This window comes from Manduca sexta, chromosome 18 (assembly GCF_014839805.1).
Source record: "Manduca sexta isolate Smith_Timp_Sample1 chromosome 18, JHU_Msex_v1.0, whole genome shotgun sequence".
In the NCBI taxonomy this organism is placed as follows: Eukaryota; Metazoa; Arthropoda; class Insecta; order Lepidoptera; family Sphingidae; genus Manduca; species Manduca sexta.
In genome coordinates, this window is record NC_051132.1 from 991897 (window position 1) to 1008544 (window position 16648).

The 16648-nt window shown below is 36.1% G+C and overlaps 2 protein-coding genes across 3 annotated transcripts in view; one reads left to right on the forward strand and one right to left on the reverse strand.

Annotated features, from left to right (window-relative positions):
• The first annotated feature begins 455 nt into the window (after positions 1-455).
• Positions 456-16067, forward strand: LOC115447780 (actin cytoskeleton-regulatory complex protein pan-1). Of its 2 annotated transcripts, none has more exons than XM_037440287.1 (12): positions 456-1209; positions 1826-2302; positions 5399-5585; positions 8585-8709; positions 9281-9429; positions 9788-9945; positions 10418-10601; positions 11068-11247; positions 11766-11934; positions 12348-12587; positions 13040-13256; positions 13724-16067. In XM_037440287.1, the coding sequence occupies exons 2-11, from the start codon at positions 2029-2031 to the stop codon at positions 13234-13236; spliced, it is 1863 nt and encodes a 620-aa protein (XP_037296184.1). In that variant the 5' UTR covers positions 456-1209; positions 1826-2028; the 3' UTR covers positions 13237-13256; positions 13724-16067. The 2 variants fall into 2 exon arrangements, with proteins under 2 accessions (XP_037296184.1, XP_037296183.1); XM_037440286.1 differs by having other exon boundaries at positions 457-1087.
• LOC115454698 (aminopeptidase N) overlaps positions 15665-16648 on the reverse strand; it is a 41930-nt gene continuing 40946 nt past the window's right edge. Inside the window, exon 19 of the mRNA XM_037440284.1 lies at positions 15665-16420. Coding sequence (XP_037296181.1) covers positions 16306-16420 — 115 coding nt within the window. The 3' untranslated portion in view covers positions 15665-16305. The remainder of the gene's footprint in view (positions 16421-16648) is intronic.

The following is a 16648-nucleotide window of genomic DNA, read 5'->3' on the forward strand; positions in this document are numbered from 1 at the left end:
ACCTCGGGCAACTGTTGGCGCAGCTCTTTACAAAGGTAGAACCCCAGTTTGACCTCATTTCCTAAATATGGAAACTTTTAAAGGCTATCCGGTCGGTGTCTGTGTTTCGCGACAATTTTTCCTTGTTAAATCATTTTGATTTTCTCTGTTATCAATGTATATGGTTTTGATTAAATTTGTTACATAGACTTGGCAAGCCTGGAGCGTTACCAAAAACTTTTTTTTTATTCTTATACAGTGTTATTTTGTTTGTAGGAGTTATAATTTGGAACAGCCATATTGATTCTGTAATTATATTGAAAAACGAAAAGCTACATTTGCCATGAGTGACATACTTACGCTACATTTAACTTGTTTACTTTAATTCCGAAAAAAGAACGTATAGGGAAAGCTACCACTAAAAGCTAGATGTAAACAAAATACCTATTATGCTATAAAATACGCTGCTATATAAACCACAATAGTCATTAGGGTAATACATATTTAATTAGTTCAACCGTTTTACCGTTATTACGTCACTTCGAAATGGAAAGTAAAACGAATCATTAAACATTATTTAAATGATACTGATTAAAACATTAAAGTGCTGATAGATATGTTATCTCTCTTCATATTTCCGGAATCAACGAACTACAAGGTGTTGATTCTTGAGCCGCTAATACCAAATATGGAGCAACAGATCTTGAAAAACAACGAAATTCGTTAGAATCATCATTGTACTAGCTAAAACACGTATCACATGTCCTGTGGTCTGTTAGATTGTGGACACAAGCGAATGATTAATATGGCGCATCGGCTGCGACAATTAAATCACTTTACAAGACAATTTGTGCCTCGTCCCACACAGTCTGTCTTTAAGTTTAATCCATAGAGACGACGCCGTTTGGTAGGTCGTTTCACTGGAAACAGTTAAATTTAGAATATCCGTTCGGCCCTACTTGGACAAATGCGTTCAGTGCGTTTTAGTCTTTGACTATGACATAGCGAGTTGATTTCGTTTTGTGGTGTTACGATATTGCAATGGTTTTTGCCCTTTTGCTTTGTGATTTCTGTGAATGAAATTTATTTTCGCTCTAATCGTTATATGGTGAGATGTGTTATGTTAAATAATTGTTATTACTCTTATCTCTATGAACTAATTATTTATTGTCGTGCTTATGATAATGAAGACTAACAGAACAATGCCGTTTTGATACCGCCGCTGCGATGGTAATTATCGCATCAATAACAACGTGTTAAACAGTTTGTTGCCTTTATACTTCATGGGTCTTTAAATATTAAATATTCTATGATCAAGTAAAATTCTATAACGATAACATTAATATTATTACGGGGAGACGTACGTATCACTTATTACGAAGACATCTGTTTCTTACTTATTTATAATTCTATGGCGTTTAAGGTACCATTACATAAATACAGCGCATTTAATTACAGTAACGAACATAATAAACATTTATAACATGCTCTAATAAATAAAATCAAAAACATCAATAAACACATTGAAGGAAACTGCTAGAACACAAATCAATTACGAAGTTCCTTGAGGTAACCGATATCGGATAACAATAACGATGCGGTTTATTACGTAGATAGCTCATCAATAGTACGTGCATGCGCTACTTCCAAATAAATTCTAACATACTTCTACGAAACGATATTACGGTCAAATGACACAGCGTAGAAGGTAAACAAAAGCGCACATATCAAGCCGTATGACTCACAATGAAGGTGTTCATCATATCACAGCTACTACGACTACCTTAGTCAACGCCGCGCACTTCTCTCTAACCCTCGTCTTTAAGTGATTTTTTATACATTACAGCTCAAGGTGATATCGCGCGACACATCGCGACCATAAGCGCTCGTATTTTCCTCAACGAGAACAAAGAAATTACATTTGCAAATTCATTTAACACTTTCCAACAACGCACCAGCCTGTTGATCTGCACACGTGTCGCGATGCATACGTGAAACGAGAGGATGCGAGCGTTCGACGCGCGCGTGCAATAAAAATCCAATGCAAAAATGATTAAAAGGAACGGTGATAATGTGTGTGCGATCGCGTCGAGCAACAATCAGTGTCAAGGCGCGAGGAGCGCCGTCTCGCTCTGTCCCGGCGGCGCGGCCACGCGGATACCGCGAGCCACTGCCGTCTGTGCCGCCAGGATGACGCCGCCCGACGCGCACCACAACACCAAGGAGGCGAACATCGCGCTCTCTACCTATGTCGAGAAGTGGAAAAACAGATACGAAGATGCTGAGAGGAAACACAAAACTTATTTGCTCAAATCTGAAAAAGGTCAGTTTTTTTATATTTTTTATATTAGGAAAATCTTTAATTTTTCCTGGGTTTTACTGAGTAACCGCGCATGCTCCAAATATTGTCTCGGTCATATGCAAACGAAGACTCCTTGTAAATCCTATCCGCGTATTTGTCGGCTTATGACAGATGATAACCTGTTGCTTATACATTATTCCTAAATTCCTCCAATGCTGGCTTGTTTAGTTTAGAGTTTTTGTTTTATATACCGTAGAAAATGTATGTTAATGTTACTTTTCATTAAATTATTCAGTTGAGGTTACTGTTGACGTCAATATTTTATCAATTATCGAGCTGCGCAACACGTATATCTTGCGATTACGTATCGCACGAGAGAAAGGAGCTGGAATAACATGTTTTAATAGCTTTTCCACCTCTATTATAATTATTAGCACATTTTTAAGTTGCGCAACACTATTTTCTGATGAAATGTCAAAAATGTAAAATGACAGATTAATGCACATTGTTCAAATTTCTTTGTTTGAAAACAAAAACAAAAGTGGTGATAATAACAAAGGAACTATGTTGCCGTAGCTTTATAAATGCTCTTTGGAACCTTGTTTAATGTAACGTAAATTATTAAATGTAATAGATTTCTTCAAAGATATTTCGTTTGAAATAAAGAAATTTTATTTGACTGTATGTAGTAAGACGCAACGTGAATAATAACGTCAGTTTCAATTTATCGTTTTCAAAGTGGCACGGACAAATACAAATAGTCGATAGATTTGATGTACCAACAAGATACGGCTAAGCGACAATACAGTTATATTTTTTATCAAATTCGTTTGGAATTAAACCTGTTGGCCGCATGATTAATGTTTAGCAGGAAACTGTGTCTATACATACCTATAAATATAGTATTACATTTGTTACTCAGATATAAATGTTACGGAAAACCAATTTAGTTGTAATACCTTGAACAAATCCAAATGTGTGTCATCATTTGATATTTCAGTACAAATATTATATTATTAGATCATATACAAATGGAATTATACTGAGCAATTAGAGTGTCTATTTTGTTGATTTTTCTGATCACCAAATTATAGACTTCAAAGTTTTTAAAAATATATATTTATTGAACAATGCTTCTATTATTTATTTTTTTATGGGTAGTAAAATTAAGTGAGCAGTGACTTTGCTGTGTAACTCATTGTACCTACACCAAAAATGAAGTTGTGTGATCAAAAGGCCTTTATAGTTTTCACTTTTAAAACAATATTTAATTATACTTTGGAATCATGATACGAGTGATTGTAGGATAACAAATATTTGACTTGTTATCTCCACAAGAGACTTATTGGTTATAAAAATATACACTAGAGTAAATATAAAATTTGTTTCCTTTATATTTATGCAAGAACTGTTGGTTTGAAAATAGTTTCTTGTTAAAGACTAGACCTTAACTACTTGGTTACCCATATTTTTCAACATATAAAGAATTAAATTTATAAAAATTTACAGCTATTTTAGGGCATTTATTATTAAGTATTTGTTATTAGTAATATCATTTTTTTTAGATTGGTGAATATGCTTGTCTTCTGCAATATAAAAACTAGCTTCATACATATGCACTAGTTACATTGTTGGATTTTCCAGAGATACAACTGTAATGTATTGTTATTAAGGTTTAATGTGGTGCAGTATTATTTTTGATGATGTCATTTGAAATTACTCAATAAATTTCCCATTTAGAATACTCAGAATGAAATGTAAACATGCTATTGAGCAGTAATATTAATTAATGCAACATTCAGCAGTCACATACACTTGTGACTCCCTTTTAACAAACCCAACCGTTAGACTGTCCTGACCAACAGAAACAAACAAGTCATGTATTGTGGGTATCTATCAACTACAGGAGTTGTTCTTTAATATAATTTTGTTGATATTTGTTAATCAAACATACAGTATACACAAAACAAATTTGATTTTCTAACAACTAACAGTGTGGGCCACCTTTTTTACCAAATTTTGTTATCCGTTGATAAATTAAATGAAAGCTTTTCCTTTCTATTTGAATGGTCAGCGACATTAGGAGATTTGATTGTCTCTCATCTGCAAACAAAATGGGACTTTGAGTTCCAAAAAAAAGAATTTATTGAAAACATGATATTTCTGTCTCTCACAAAAAATCTATTTTAGCAAGTAACAGTTAGTTAAATTTTTTAGTTCGTCTTAACTGTAGTAATGAAGCAGTTAATCCACTTTCTTTGTTCATATGCAGTTAAAAATGTTTGATGGCCATGTGCCAAAGTAAATATTTGTAGTTAGGGGTAATGAACTGTGCATGAGGTCAGTTTGTTTACCAAAACATTGATATTTTGATGTATCACAGTATCACAGGCTGGCTCGTGAGAAAATGAGTTGATTGATGGTATTTCATATCTAAATATACTAGGAGACCAAAGTAATCAACCTTTTCCTGCTCTGTATTCCACTCCTTGAAGATTTCCAGCACATCCATTATGCTTATGAAATTGTAATTATTTATGGTTAGCAAAGGTACACAATATCTGATGTCTTGCAACAAAAAATAATCCGTGAAAGCAAAGTAATCTACCACTCTTTTTTGCTCGGTATTCCATTCCTTAAAAATGTAAATGTTTAAGGCTAGTGAAAGTAAACAATATTTGACCCACTTGACGCAATGAATCATGATAAAAATGTATCCTACTCAGAAATTAACTCCTGTGTAAAAGACTTCCCTCTAAGAGACATAAACGGCCATGTTAACAATTCTTATATTGTCATTGTTGGCCTTAACACAGTAAGATGAGATTAACATTATTATTCTATCAGCATTCAGTTAATTTATCCTTATATGGTTTACCTTCATTCTTTAACCTGTTGCTACATGCAGACGGTTCTAGCAAGGTTTTGGTTTAAACAATTGGATCATGAACAATCTCAAGATACGAGATGGTATCCGCAAACTAAAAAAGAATCGCAAACAAAAAAAAGACTCCGCAACTTAAAAAAAAGACTCTGCAAACTAAAAAAGGACTCCACTAACTAAAAAAAGTTTGTATTCATAGTTCTTTATCTTATTTTATAATATTCTTTTTTCAGCTAAGCGTGAGTACGATGACCTGCAACGGCGGTACAACATCCTCTCAGAGGAGAGAAACCACCTGGACTGCGAACTGCGGGAGCGGGAGAGAGAACTTAACAAGCTCAAGAATGTCTCCGAGAAGCTATTTAAGGAGTATCAGCAACTCAAGAACCAGCATGAAGTGGACGCCGGAGTTATGCACAAGTGAGTCTTTGCGACGCCATTAAGCCGGCATTATTGTGTCGATTGGCAATGATCTTTCGTCATACAGTATGTAGAGGCTAGTCAACTTACCATCAGGTTTAGTGGAGTCACGGAGGATGATCTGATTGTTATGGGCACGCTCCTTAAATATATAAAAAGGTATTGCAAATACTTTTTTATTCTGAAAATATTCTGACTATACTGTACTTGTTGGTAACTAGTGTTCAAATTTTTATAGCATAGGTCGGCAAACAAGGTTTGCCTATATCTATATCCTATAACTATATTTATGTTTAAGACAAAAACAAATTCATTAGGCCCTTATCCCCGAAGCGGTAGTCAGGGGCGAAACCAGGGCACCCACTTTTTAAGTCTCTTCCGTCCCATGATGTAATAGGGGCGAGTCCATCGCCATACCGAGCACAAATTCCAGACTCCTTATTTTTAGACATATTCTGTAAAAAATTAAATACTTACAGAATATACTGTACCCACCTACCTGCAAATGACGTTTGTTATTACATCCAATACGCGGAAAGGATTACAAATGGATGTTTTATTTTTAGATGCGCATGAGTGGCTTGACCACAATAGGATGAGTTTCATTATGTCACGTGATCGTGGCTAACTGTTTACACTCCGAGCCTCGAGGTAACGCGTTACGTCTAGGATGTGTCGGGTTCGGTTCCCGCAAGGGTTTTTAATGACTAGTATAAGTTTACACTACATTTAGTAAATTTTATAAAGTTTAGATATAATTCGAAAAGGATCACCACGTATCACATAGACAGATATAAGGGCTGAAAAAGTGTGGGTGCACAATATTGGTTGCTGCCTAACATTTGAAGGGATAAAAGTGCAACCTTACTCACTGTTAAACTCTGCTTAATTTATGATGTATATTAATAATCATAAACTTTATTTGGCACAACATTAAACGACAACAATTATTCACATGAGGCTGACATATGCATAAAATTGTGTTTAAATAGAAATTTTCAAACTTTAAATATGAGGCGCCAAACTAGACAAAGCCTTCTTGGAGACCAGAACGTTTTTATTAACTTCTATCTAAAACTTTAAACTTCTGTCTTTCTCGCCTCCGCCTCGTCTCTCCACTATGCACGTTGCCTAACCGTTATCGCGCTCCATTAGCGTGATAAATACCCAAATGACAGTATAATGGGGCTTATCTACTATCATAACTACACGTGTTTACCTGACATACATCACTAAATCAATTTCAAGCGTCAGAAGAACTGGTTTCTCAAATGAAATCTGTTTGGAAAATGTTTAAATGGAAACATTACGATGTTTAGCAATATTAGCCTTACGTTTGGCAGCTTGTATGGGCTATACTGGTCCTGGGTTTGAATCCCGGGTTGGGAAACTCTGTGCGGGTTTTTTATACGTGTTACCTTATCTCAGGGTGAGCGCAGTGGTGTGCCATGCAGTACTTTGTAATACAAAATTCTATATGCTTGTTGCTACTGTTTATGGGCGATCGTATTGTTTACTAGCAGGCGAGCGGCATGCTCGTCTCGTTATTTAAATACAATAAAAAAAATTGCTTCTTCCAATTTCATTTTCCAATTGGGGTGAAGTGAGTCGCAGACGCCCAGCCGTAGAACCAAGCTAAATCGTTTCCCCAACATGCTTGTAGCAGCGTGTTGTGCAGAATCCACATTAAGGTATAAGGACATACAGGATCCGTGAGGAATGTACGGGGTCTCCTTAACAATATTAGAAGGTTAAAACAGTATGCTCAATAAAAAAAATACGCTATAACGGTTTCATCCGACAAGTCACGTTTGTAAATCGGCTAATGTGCTTTGGAGCACAGATAATAAGAACTTGTGAAACGTAGACAGTAATGCGTAGATAATGTTTTAGGATGAGCACAGCATCACGCAATGTTTTGTAATCAAGTCTTACATTTTGAAATGGTGCTCATAATATATTCTCATATACGTTACTTATCAGCAACAATAAACAACGCAATAATCATGAAAGGTGTTGTTCTTGTTGAGGGAAATAATATTGCATACTTACATTAATAAGTTTAAACCTTGATCCGCGACCAGATTCAACCTGCGATGTGTCAATTACACATGGTTTGCCGGACTTTTTAACCGACTTCAAAAAAAGGAGGAGGTTATTTCGTCCCATAATATGATAAGAAATCCATTTTTATAACATACTTATCTCGTACCACACATGATTACACATCAAAACCTAACAAATACTGTTTGCCTCAGTCTCGACCTCAGATCTTTACATACCAACAATTCAGCCACTACACCAATAACAATGATGCGATTATTATAGCTGATATCTCAACAAGTATTGTGCACTTGAATCAAGTATTCACAATGATTTGCGGAAGAAACGCGTTCGTTGAATCATGTGTAAGTAATTCTGATGTTTGTGTGATCTGTAGTTTATAGTTTGTTAGAGATAGTCGCTCTTATGTTACGTAAACAGGTTTATGTGATATTTGGGCGTATCTGGGTTAGTACTGCCTCAAGGCCATCGAAATGATAGCTTTCTGTGGAGTTTTGTTTTGGTGAGTGAGACTGGAAGTCCCGATCATTATCTTCTCTAAGCCCTGTTCTTTGAAGGCTGGCAACACCTCCATGATTCTTCACGGCTGTAAATGGATTATTAAGGCCAGGTGGGGCATTTGGTTATTTGCTGGTCTGTAAACCACGGGTATTTGGGTAGAGTAAATGACATTGTAGTACAATAGAGTACTACCTATGCCAATGAGAACAGATCTGGTAGAGTGCTGAATTAAATCAAGTCTAACTGGTAAGAGTACTTGGAATTGGTAGAGTAGTATTCTAGTGTCTCTACTGTTCACTCTACCCGTGTCCACTGGGCTATAGGTACTATAAAATATTAGATAATCAAATACAAAAATACAGGCTTCTTATTCCGTAGTTTTCAGTGAAGCCTTAAACGAAATGTAGATAATAAATAAAGGTATTGTTCCCCAGGGTGATGCAGCAGGCAGGGGAGTGGTACAAGCAGAACAAGCAGTTGAAACGGCGCAGCTCTGCGTTATTGCAGGCGCTGCCGATGAAGTCAGTCGATATAGATTTCACGGACGCTGCTGATGCAGGTAAATTGAAGATATAAGAATTACAGATTGAGTTGACATAATTGTGTCAACTAGCAAAGGGCAATCTCTTGTTAGTCGACACTCGTATCTCGACCCCACTCTGCTTACCATCAGGTGCAGTGAAGTCACATTACCATGGTTGTATTAAAAAAATGTTCAAGACTTGAAGTGGTAACATATAACAAGTAAGCACTGGAGTATACCCTGTCACTAGTTCAGGATGATAGATAGAAGACAAAAAAAAATTGTGAAACAAAATGCTTGGCCACTTGATGGAAAAGCCATTGTGGATGAACTGCCATAACGCTATTGCCGTTAGCTTATGGCCGCATTCTTAACATTGAAGAAGGATGGACATTATGAAGTCAATATGTTATATAGATAATAAATGAACCTAGGTACAAATGAAATGAAAATCACACAAACATACTTATTAACTAGATATATTTAGGTAGTGTAACAATAGGCGGTCTTATCTAAGACCGATCCCTTCCAGACAACCAAAGTATGAAATCACTTCTACTTTATTAAAGCACTTCTGATATGTTTTTTTCATTCAATTTTATTCCAGCATCGGATACAAGCAGTAATGAGGAAGTGGAGTTTCTGAAACAGACAGTCTCGGAGCTGAGTCGTCAGATAGCCTCGCTGCAGACAGACCTGAACACGGCCAAGCTGCAGGAATTCGAGGCTCACGAAGCCAATGTTGCTCTTGGACAGGTACCACTAACTTTGGTTATTTTACATTTTTTTTAGAATTAAGCAGGGTACTTATGAGGAAGATCCATGAAAAAAATTACAACAAGAGAATAGAGAATGCGAAAGAAGGTATAATGTATGCTATAACGTCAGAGGGGGGAAAGTGGATCTTGGGATTTTACTGATGGTAAACCTTATGGTCTAATAGGAATACTACATTACATCTGTTTTAGTTCTTATGATTCAGTTGCCTTAGACATATTATAATCAGTTCTTGAAATTTTTGGATGATCTATAAACGAAAAATTTCTACTCCAAGCCGGGTCATTTCTGGGTTCATTTTCGAAAATGAATATAACTGTAGCTTATAACGTTGCAGGAGTTGGAAACGGAGAAAGAGAAGTCAGCGGCGCAGGAGAAGGAGCTGGAGGAGTTGAGGTCCCAGCTGGAGCGGCACCACCGCGTGTCCAAGCTGCTCATGGACGAGGTCACCGCGCTCAAGAACAACGCCGACCAGGACCGGCAGATGGCTGAGACGTACGTACACTAGTTTTACTATTGAGTTTATTCAATATTTATAATTTGCGTGTTAGACGTTTCCTAGGCTAGTTGAAATAAATTATATTAACCATTTAATAATAATTGGTGTTATCAATAGATTCTGATTCACATTCAATTTTATTATGAAGGCATTTCATTTTATAAGTTCGGTAAACAGCTGATTGTAACCTCATTATCTTGTCAATTAAGTAGGCACGGTATGTAACGAAATTTTTAAACAGTATCGAACATTACAGAAATATCTTCAATAAAGGGAATCGACTATTGATTAATTATACATGTAATGTGTCATATTTATTATTTTTAGAAGTTTTTTCTCTTTTTGTAATGAATATTTTTTGTTCGCTATGCTTACTGGAGCAGAGCCGCGGACAATGGTAATATATATTTGTAAAGTCGTGCGTGGTTGTGATGTGGCGCGACTGTACGCTGGGCTGTGGTGGTGCAGGTACCGCTCGGAGGCGCGCGCCGCCAAGAAGCGCGTGAAGCTGCTGACGCACCAGAGCTCGCTGCTGCTGGCCGACGTGGAGGCCGACGCGCGCCTGCTCACGCTGCTGGCCGAGGTCGAGAGCCTGCGCGACGCGCTGGAGGAGCAGGCGCACCGCCACCAGGACCAGCTCCACGACCTGCAGGTCAGCTCTCTGCCACAAAGCTGTGTACCTCATGACAAACAGGCTGGCATGATTATGACTGGTGAGGGGTGACAATCCTACTACACTCACCATGAGAGGCAATAGGGTCGCTTTGTCGTGGCCATGTAAAAATGTCGCGACAGGCCGAGTTGTTTAGCTCGAGCCAGTATACAAACAAATTACTTAACTGCTATTGAGTAATCTCCATCGCCCATAAACGCCCACAATATCAAACAAATGGTAAAGTAATAAATATTATAAAACAGAAAAATGTCTGTATGCGGATAACACCTTTTATCTCTGAAGGAGTAGACAAAGGAAATATTGGACAACCACTTTCGACATATGTGGTCCATTCCATCATGTAATAAAATGGGGTTTGTGCTTTCAAACATCATACTCCCCTCATTAACAAACTGTCCCTTTCAGTGTCTAAAAAATAAAATTCTGACAAAACAATTTCCAGTTGAAACTAGCTGAGAAGCACGAGGAGACAGATATACTCCTGTGGGAGGAGAAGATCCGGCTCGCGGAGGAAGACGCGCGGAAGGCGGTGGAGAGGGCCGAGCAGGCGGAGAGGAGGCTCGCGGAGGCTGAGAGGCGGCCGCACGACGCCGACAAGAGGCTCGCTGACATGGAGAAGAAGGTGAGAAATACTGAAGTGTAGAAAATAGAAACGCTGAGAAAGTAAAAGTGCGTAAAGGCATAGTTAAAGAAGTAGTATAAAAGAATCAGAAATAGAAAAATAGTTGCAGTTAGATGCATGTGTAAATATTATTATAGAAGTTAGAAGGGTGATTTGTACGAGTATCAAAGGTAAAATTCCCATGTAGATAAATGAATGATATATACAGGGTAATTTTGACATTGTATTACTAAATGACCCTGTATATCGGGGTGAGCAACACTAGAGTATTGGCTACTGTATCTAAATTTGACTATAACATTGACTCGAGTATTGATCGCCAGTCGACGCAATTGTGCCGGTCCATTGAGAATCCGTTATAGACTGATTCATCTGGGACTGTGACATACATGGGTCTCTATGTCAGGTTTTACATTTGTGTGCGGTGATTGCTATTCAAGATACAAATATTTTACTATCAACAGCAAAATATTTCTAACGTATAATATTTAAATTAAAATGGAACAATCAATTGACAGCTGGCAGAAGCTGAGAGAAGACTGTCAGAGGCGGAGAGAAGCAGACCGGCGCAGAGGCGCTCCAACCTCCTGTCGCGGATCAGCTACTTCGAGAGCGGCGGCGCCGACAGGAACCCGCCTCGGCACGACCCGCGGGAACCCATCGGAGAGAAGGCACAGGAGCCTGAAGGTACAGGGCACATACTGTGCTAGTCTGTTAGGAGTAATAATAAATTATGATTTAATTTCATAATTTATGAAGTCTAAATTGTAATCAGTTATGATTGTTTTATTTACCACATAATTTCAATAGTTCTGGTATCACAACATGATGACACTGACAGCATAATAACCAGTATGACAACTTCTGCACCGGCCCCCGCTTTAATATCACCAAATTGTATATCATCCCTAATATTACCGTCAAGCCGCGAGCGCATTAATGTTTTTAGTTTGACTTAATGTGGTATTATATTAGAAATTGAAAAAAAAAACACTGTGTAAAGATTATTTTTTTGTATTGATTGTTCAAGTAGAAATATTATCTTTTTTCTTCCAGAAATGTGTTATGTATTTTCTTAAATATATTTTTTTTATCCACAGTCTCGGCTCCCCGCGCGGCGTCCCCTGCTCCTGCAGTATCTCCGCCGCGCTGTCCCTCCCCGCCGCCCTCCCCGCCGCCCCCGCCAGCGCCTGCGCCCGCGCCGCCACCAGCATGTCCCCCTCCACCGCCGCCGCCACCTCCCCCGCCGGCGGTGTTCTGCGGGTCGAGCTCAGTGGAGGACATGGCCAAGATGCTCGCCGGCAAGTCAGGCACGCTCAAGAAAACCAAACAGAATAATGGTAATACTAATGATTATTACAGTTAAACATGTATTAGAGTTATCGATGTTAAACACTGTTGCGCGACATAGTGTAAATATGGAAAATTTGTTGTACACTTTATTTCTCGATATAAATAAAAGGTCTTGCTTAACAACACCATATATATGGTGAAAACATATTAATATAATCGAGTTACGTTTCGTAATCAACGGATTATCCAATAAAACAAATAAATATAATATTCAATGAGCAATATTTTTCGGCAGTCGCTACAATTATACTCGCCAGTTGAAAATATATATTAATTACACCACTAGCTTTTAGATATAACCCATCATATGCATCCATTTGTTCATGATTACCGTGCTCAGTTTTTTTTTATTTTTTCTCCTTATTGAAGTAAATTCCTCGACCTATTTCTAAAATTTAGTTATGTAGCATGAAGGTCGATAATCAATATCATATTTCAGGTGGTGCAATAGACGCGATAGTGGACCAGATCAAGGGCGGCAAGTTCCAGCTGAAGTCGACGGAGCAGAGCTTCATGGAGCGCAAGCCCAAGGAGGAGCAGCCAGAAGCGGTGAAGGAGATGCTGTCAATCCTCGGCACGCTGCGCAAGCGCCGCACCACGCGGCCCGGGCTCGTCTCCGCGCCGCCTGACTCCTGAACACTCCACTGATACACCATGTGAGTATTTGGGATGCTTTTGCAGCTTCGTTTGCGTCGAAATCTCAGTTTCAATTTCTATATTATTTTGATATTTCTTTTTCTATACAGTCAGCAATTATCTTTGACAAACATGTTCAAAATCAAACCGAATATATTCACAAATATTTTATTTATAGTCTAGTGGAGTAGTTGATGATACGCACCTGCTCATAAACAGGAAAATCACAATTTAAATGTTTATAACCTGCAACTGCTTTGTTATTCGGCGACAAGTACAGATAAGGCGATTGTATCTGCTATTTTGATGCATAATTTCTTTGTATTACCTAATGTTTAAAAATTGTTTTCTGTAATAAAGCTTTAGGCTTTTGAGGAATGACATTTAGTTTGGGTCACGCTGCACAATCGAAAAAAAGTCATTGTATTTTCGTCAAAAAATATTTACCCAGTTCAAATTTGACTGTTTAATTATTTTCTATTTGCAGGTAAATATCCAGATACAAAATAGGTTAGTAATTTGTGCCTGTTTTAGATTAAGCTTGATCGTCTGTAAGCGAGGTTTGAGGCCAGTGTATCTATAAGGGCTTAAAAGTACATATTTAAAACGCGGATCCCGGAAATATAAACTGTATAAGATATTGTTTTAATAAATTGTCAATCTTGATAGTATAATAGTTATACCTAAGAAAGATTGGTGAATTTTCTTGGATCCCTCCCGGGTATGTACTACATACTATTTTGTACTCAAGTATTTAACTACTGGACATGGTTAAAATATATATAGCATCTATAATGACTCAGTGTAATGAGTAGGGAGCTGATAATTCTGCCCATCGACGAATGATGCTGTATCTCATTGATTGACATTATGAATCGATTGCATGTGCTATAATCGATATAATAAAAGAATAATATATTTTCGTGCAAAAACATGTTTGAGTTTTGTAATCAAAGAAATAATTGTGATGTCGACAAAACATATTTTTTTGTTTAATTTAGACATATAAATGTTTAAATATTCCGAACCGTCCACAGATATGAAATATATTTTTTCAATGCAAAATAACTGGCCAACCACAGACAACTGACTAAAGTTGCCAACTTGAAATGTATAAAAATGCCATTATTTTAATAGTATTTTTTTTTATTGCTGTTTGACCTAATATTAATTTTATTTAATTATACATTGACTAGAGTTTAAATATTTAAAAAAATATATTACTTATTTGTATTTTTTTATTTTGACGAATATATTTTATTCTCAAAATTAGGATAAACATATGATGAAAGTCAACCGATAAATGCGTAAAATGGAATTAATATGTTGTGTATCCATATTTTTAATTGGTGATGTGAAATTATCGATATCTCATATATCGATGTTGTCTAATGCATTTTTTACACTTTATAACTATGTACCTTTTATATAATATTTTTTATCAATTATAGTTGTAGTACTATGATCGCGTTAAGTGGGAAATATCAATACTTAATACTAAGTGCCTTAAAAATCTTAATAATCTCTTTAAGTATATATTTTATGTTTAGTGTTGTCCTAATTATTAGACTATTATGTAATATACGAAAATGTAATACTATCAATTAGTATAGAGCGCTTCAAAGATAATATCTCATACATCACTATGTATTGTATAGTATACACTATAGACTGAGAGCTGGTGTATTAATTTTAATACTGTTTTTGGAATGTAGTAAAGCAAGTGTGGTTACAAGTATCAAGCTCTATAGACCTTCACTCAACCCTAATTCCATTACATGGGCCCAGTATGTGTTTATGGGCCGCCATACCTATTCTGCTGTTAGGGTAATGTATTACAAATAGCTTTGCAGGCATATTATGCTATAATATTAAATATGTTATTTTTTATATTGATTTCATAAGGTTACGCTCATGTTGATATAACAATAACACTACGGATTTCTTCACGATTTTTTTTATTTTTACTGACAAAATCAAACAAAAAATCCGTATTTTTATTATTTCAACATTTCCAGCCTTTTGCATTTATTTGACAAAAATATGTACCCAGCTCTCATATAGATTAACAATGCTTTGGTGTTTCTAAAGAGTTACCTACGGTGCCATTGTCACAGGCGAATGTGACGAACTTTATATGTGTATAGTATTATTAGATATTAGACGTTTGAACATACGGTGGCTTAAGATCTATCTATAATAATTGTTTAACTGAATTATGTTCGTGTGAATATTCATTGTGTTATAAAGTATTTTAAATTGTTGTAAACCAGAGTGGTTTTACGTTTATGAGTATTATTATAAATATACCGCATTGAAAGAAGAGAACAATGTAGACAATAAATACCTTCTTATAATACTTTGCTCAAATTTGTCGAGGAGAGTCACCAGGTCGACGCCAAAGTGAGATAAATTGTTTTTTTTTTTATCGGTAGTCATTTTGAATTTTGAATATGTCACTAATGAACTCATAGAAACGTTGCCACCTCTCCTAGCGACATCTGGTGAGCAAAAAAGAATTTACCTTCATGGCATCCAACATAATAACGATCATTTTAATATAGAAAGTTATTTTCTCATGTTTTTGTTTTCTTGGATACGGTAAAAATAAAAATGTGACGGTATAATATTTATTTGTATTTTTGAACTGTATTTTGTGCGTGTTTATTTATATTCAAAATTAATATTGTGGCAATCTTGAGAGGAATTTGTTCCGTATAAGATAGTATGTAGATGTGTAATGGTGATAATTGGTGCATTTAAAGTGGCCGTGTGTTTAAATGTTGTGTGATTTGAAAACTCTTACAGAAATAAATATTTTAAAATGTGAATTGTTTTATTATTTATACAAAAATTTAAAACCATACAATTTTGTACGTCATCTAATCTAGTTTTTAATCTTTTAAACGGTTGACAGGTGTTTCACACTCATATTTCACGTGTAGAGGTAAGTATATTAGACTTCTTACTGTATGTGAAGTTGATTGAACACAAATTTTGTGAATTCTGAAAAGAAAATTGCGAGCGAATTTGTATAATTTTTCTAGAAATGATAGTCTGAGTGACATTTTATAATTTTATTAATATAACATATAAAATAGAAATAATAATCGTTGTATAAGAATATTGTATCTTGTTTGTGTTGTCTGTCTGTCTTAAATACAACAACTCTTCTTCAGGTTCTCTGTGAAAAATTTTAATTGAATTAATTGGAATATTATTGACGTAATATTAAATGTGAGATAAAAGTGAAAACTAGCGTGAAGTAAAACAGTTGAATACTTTTGTGCATTATAAAAAAAATATGTGTCAATCACCTGCAAATAGTTTCCAATTCGAAGAAAGAAAAAACAAAAAATCTTTGTTTTTTGAGAAACTTCCCCAGTACTTAACACCTTGCCAATTTTATCAC

Coding starts and splice junctions, on each gene's coding strand:
- LOC115447780 (XM_037440287.1), top strand. CDS start 2,029: ATGATTAAAAGGAACGGTGATAATGTGTGTGCGATCGCGTCGAGCAAC. Junction 5,586..8,584: donor GACGCCGGAGTTATGCACAA/GTGAGTCTTTGC, acceptor ATTGTTCCCCAG/GGTGATGCAGCAGGCAGGGG. Junction 11,248..11,765: donor TCGCTGACATGGAGAAGAAG/GTGAGAAATACT, acceptor ATCAATTGACAG/CTGGCAGAAGCTGAGAGAAG.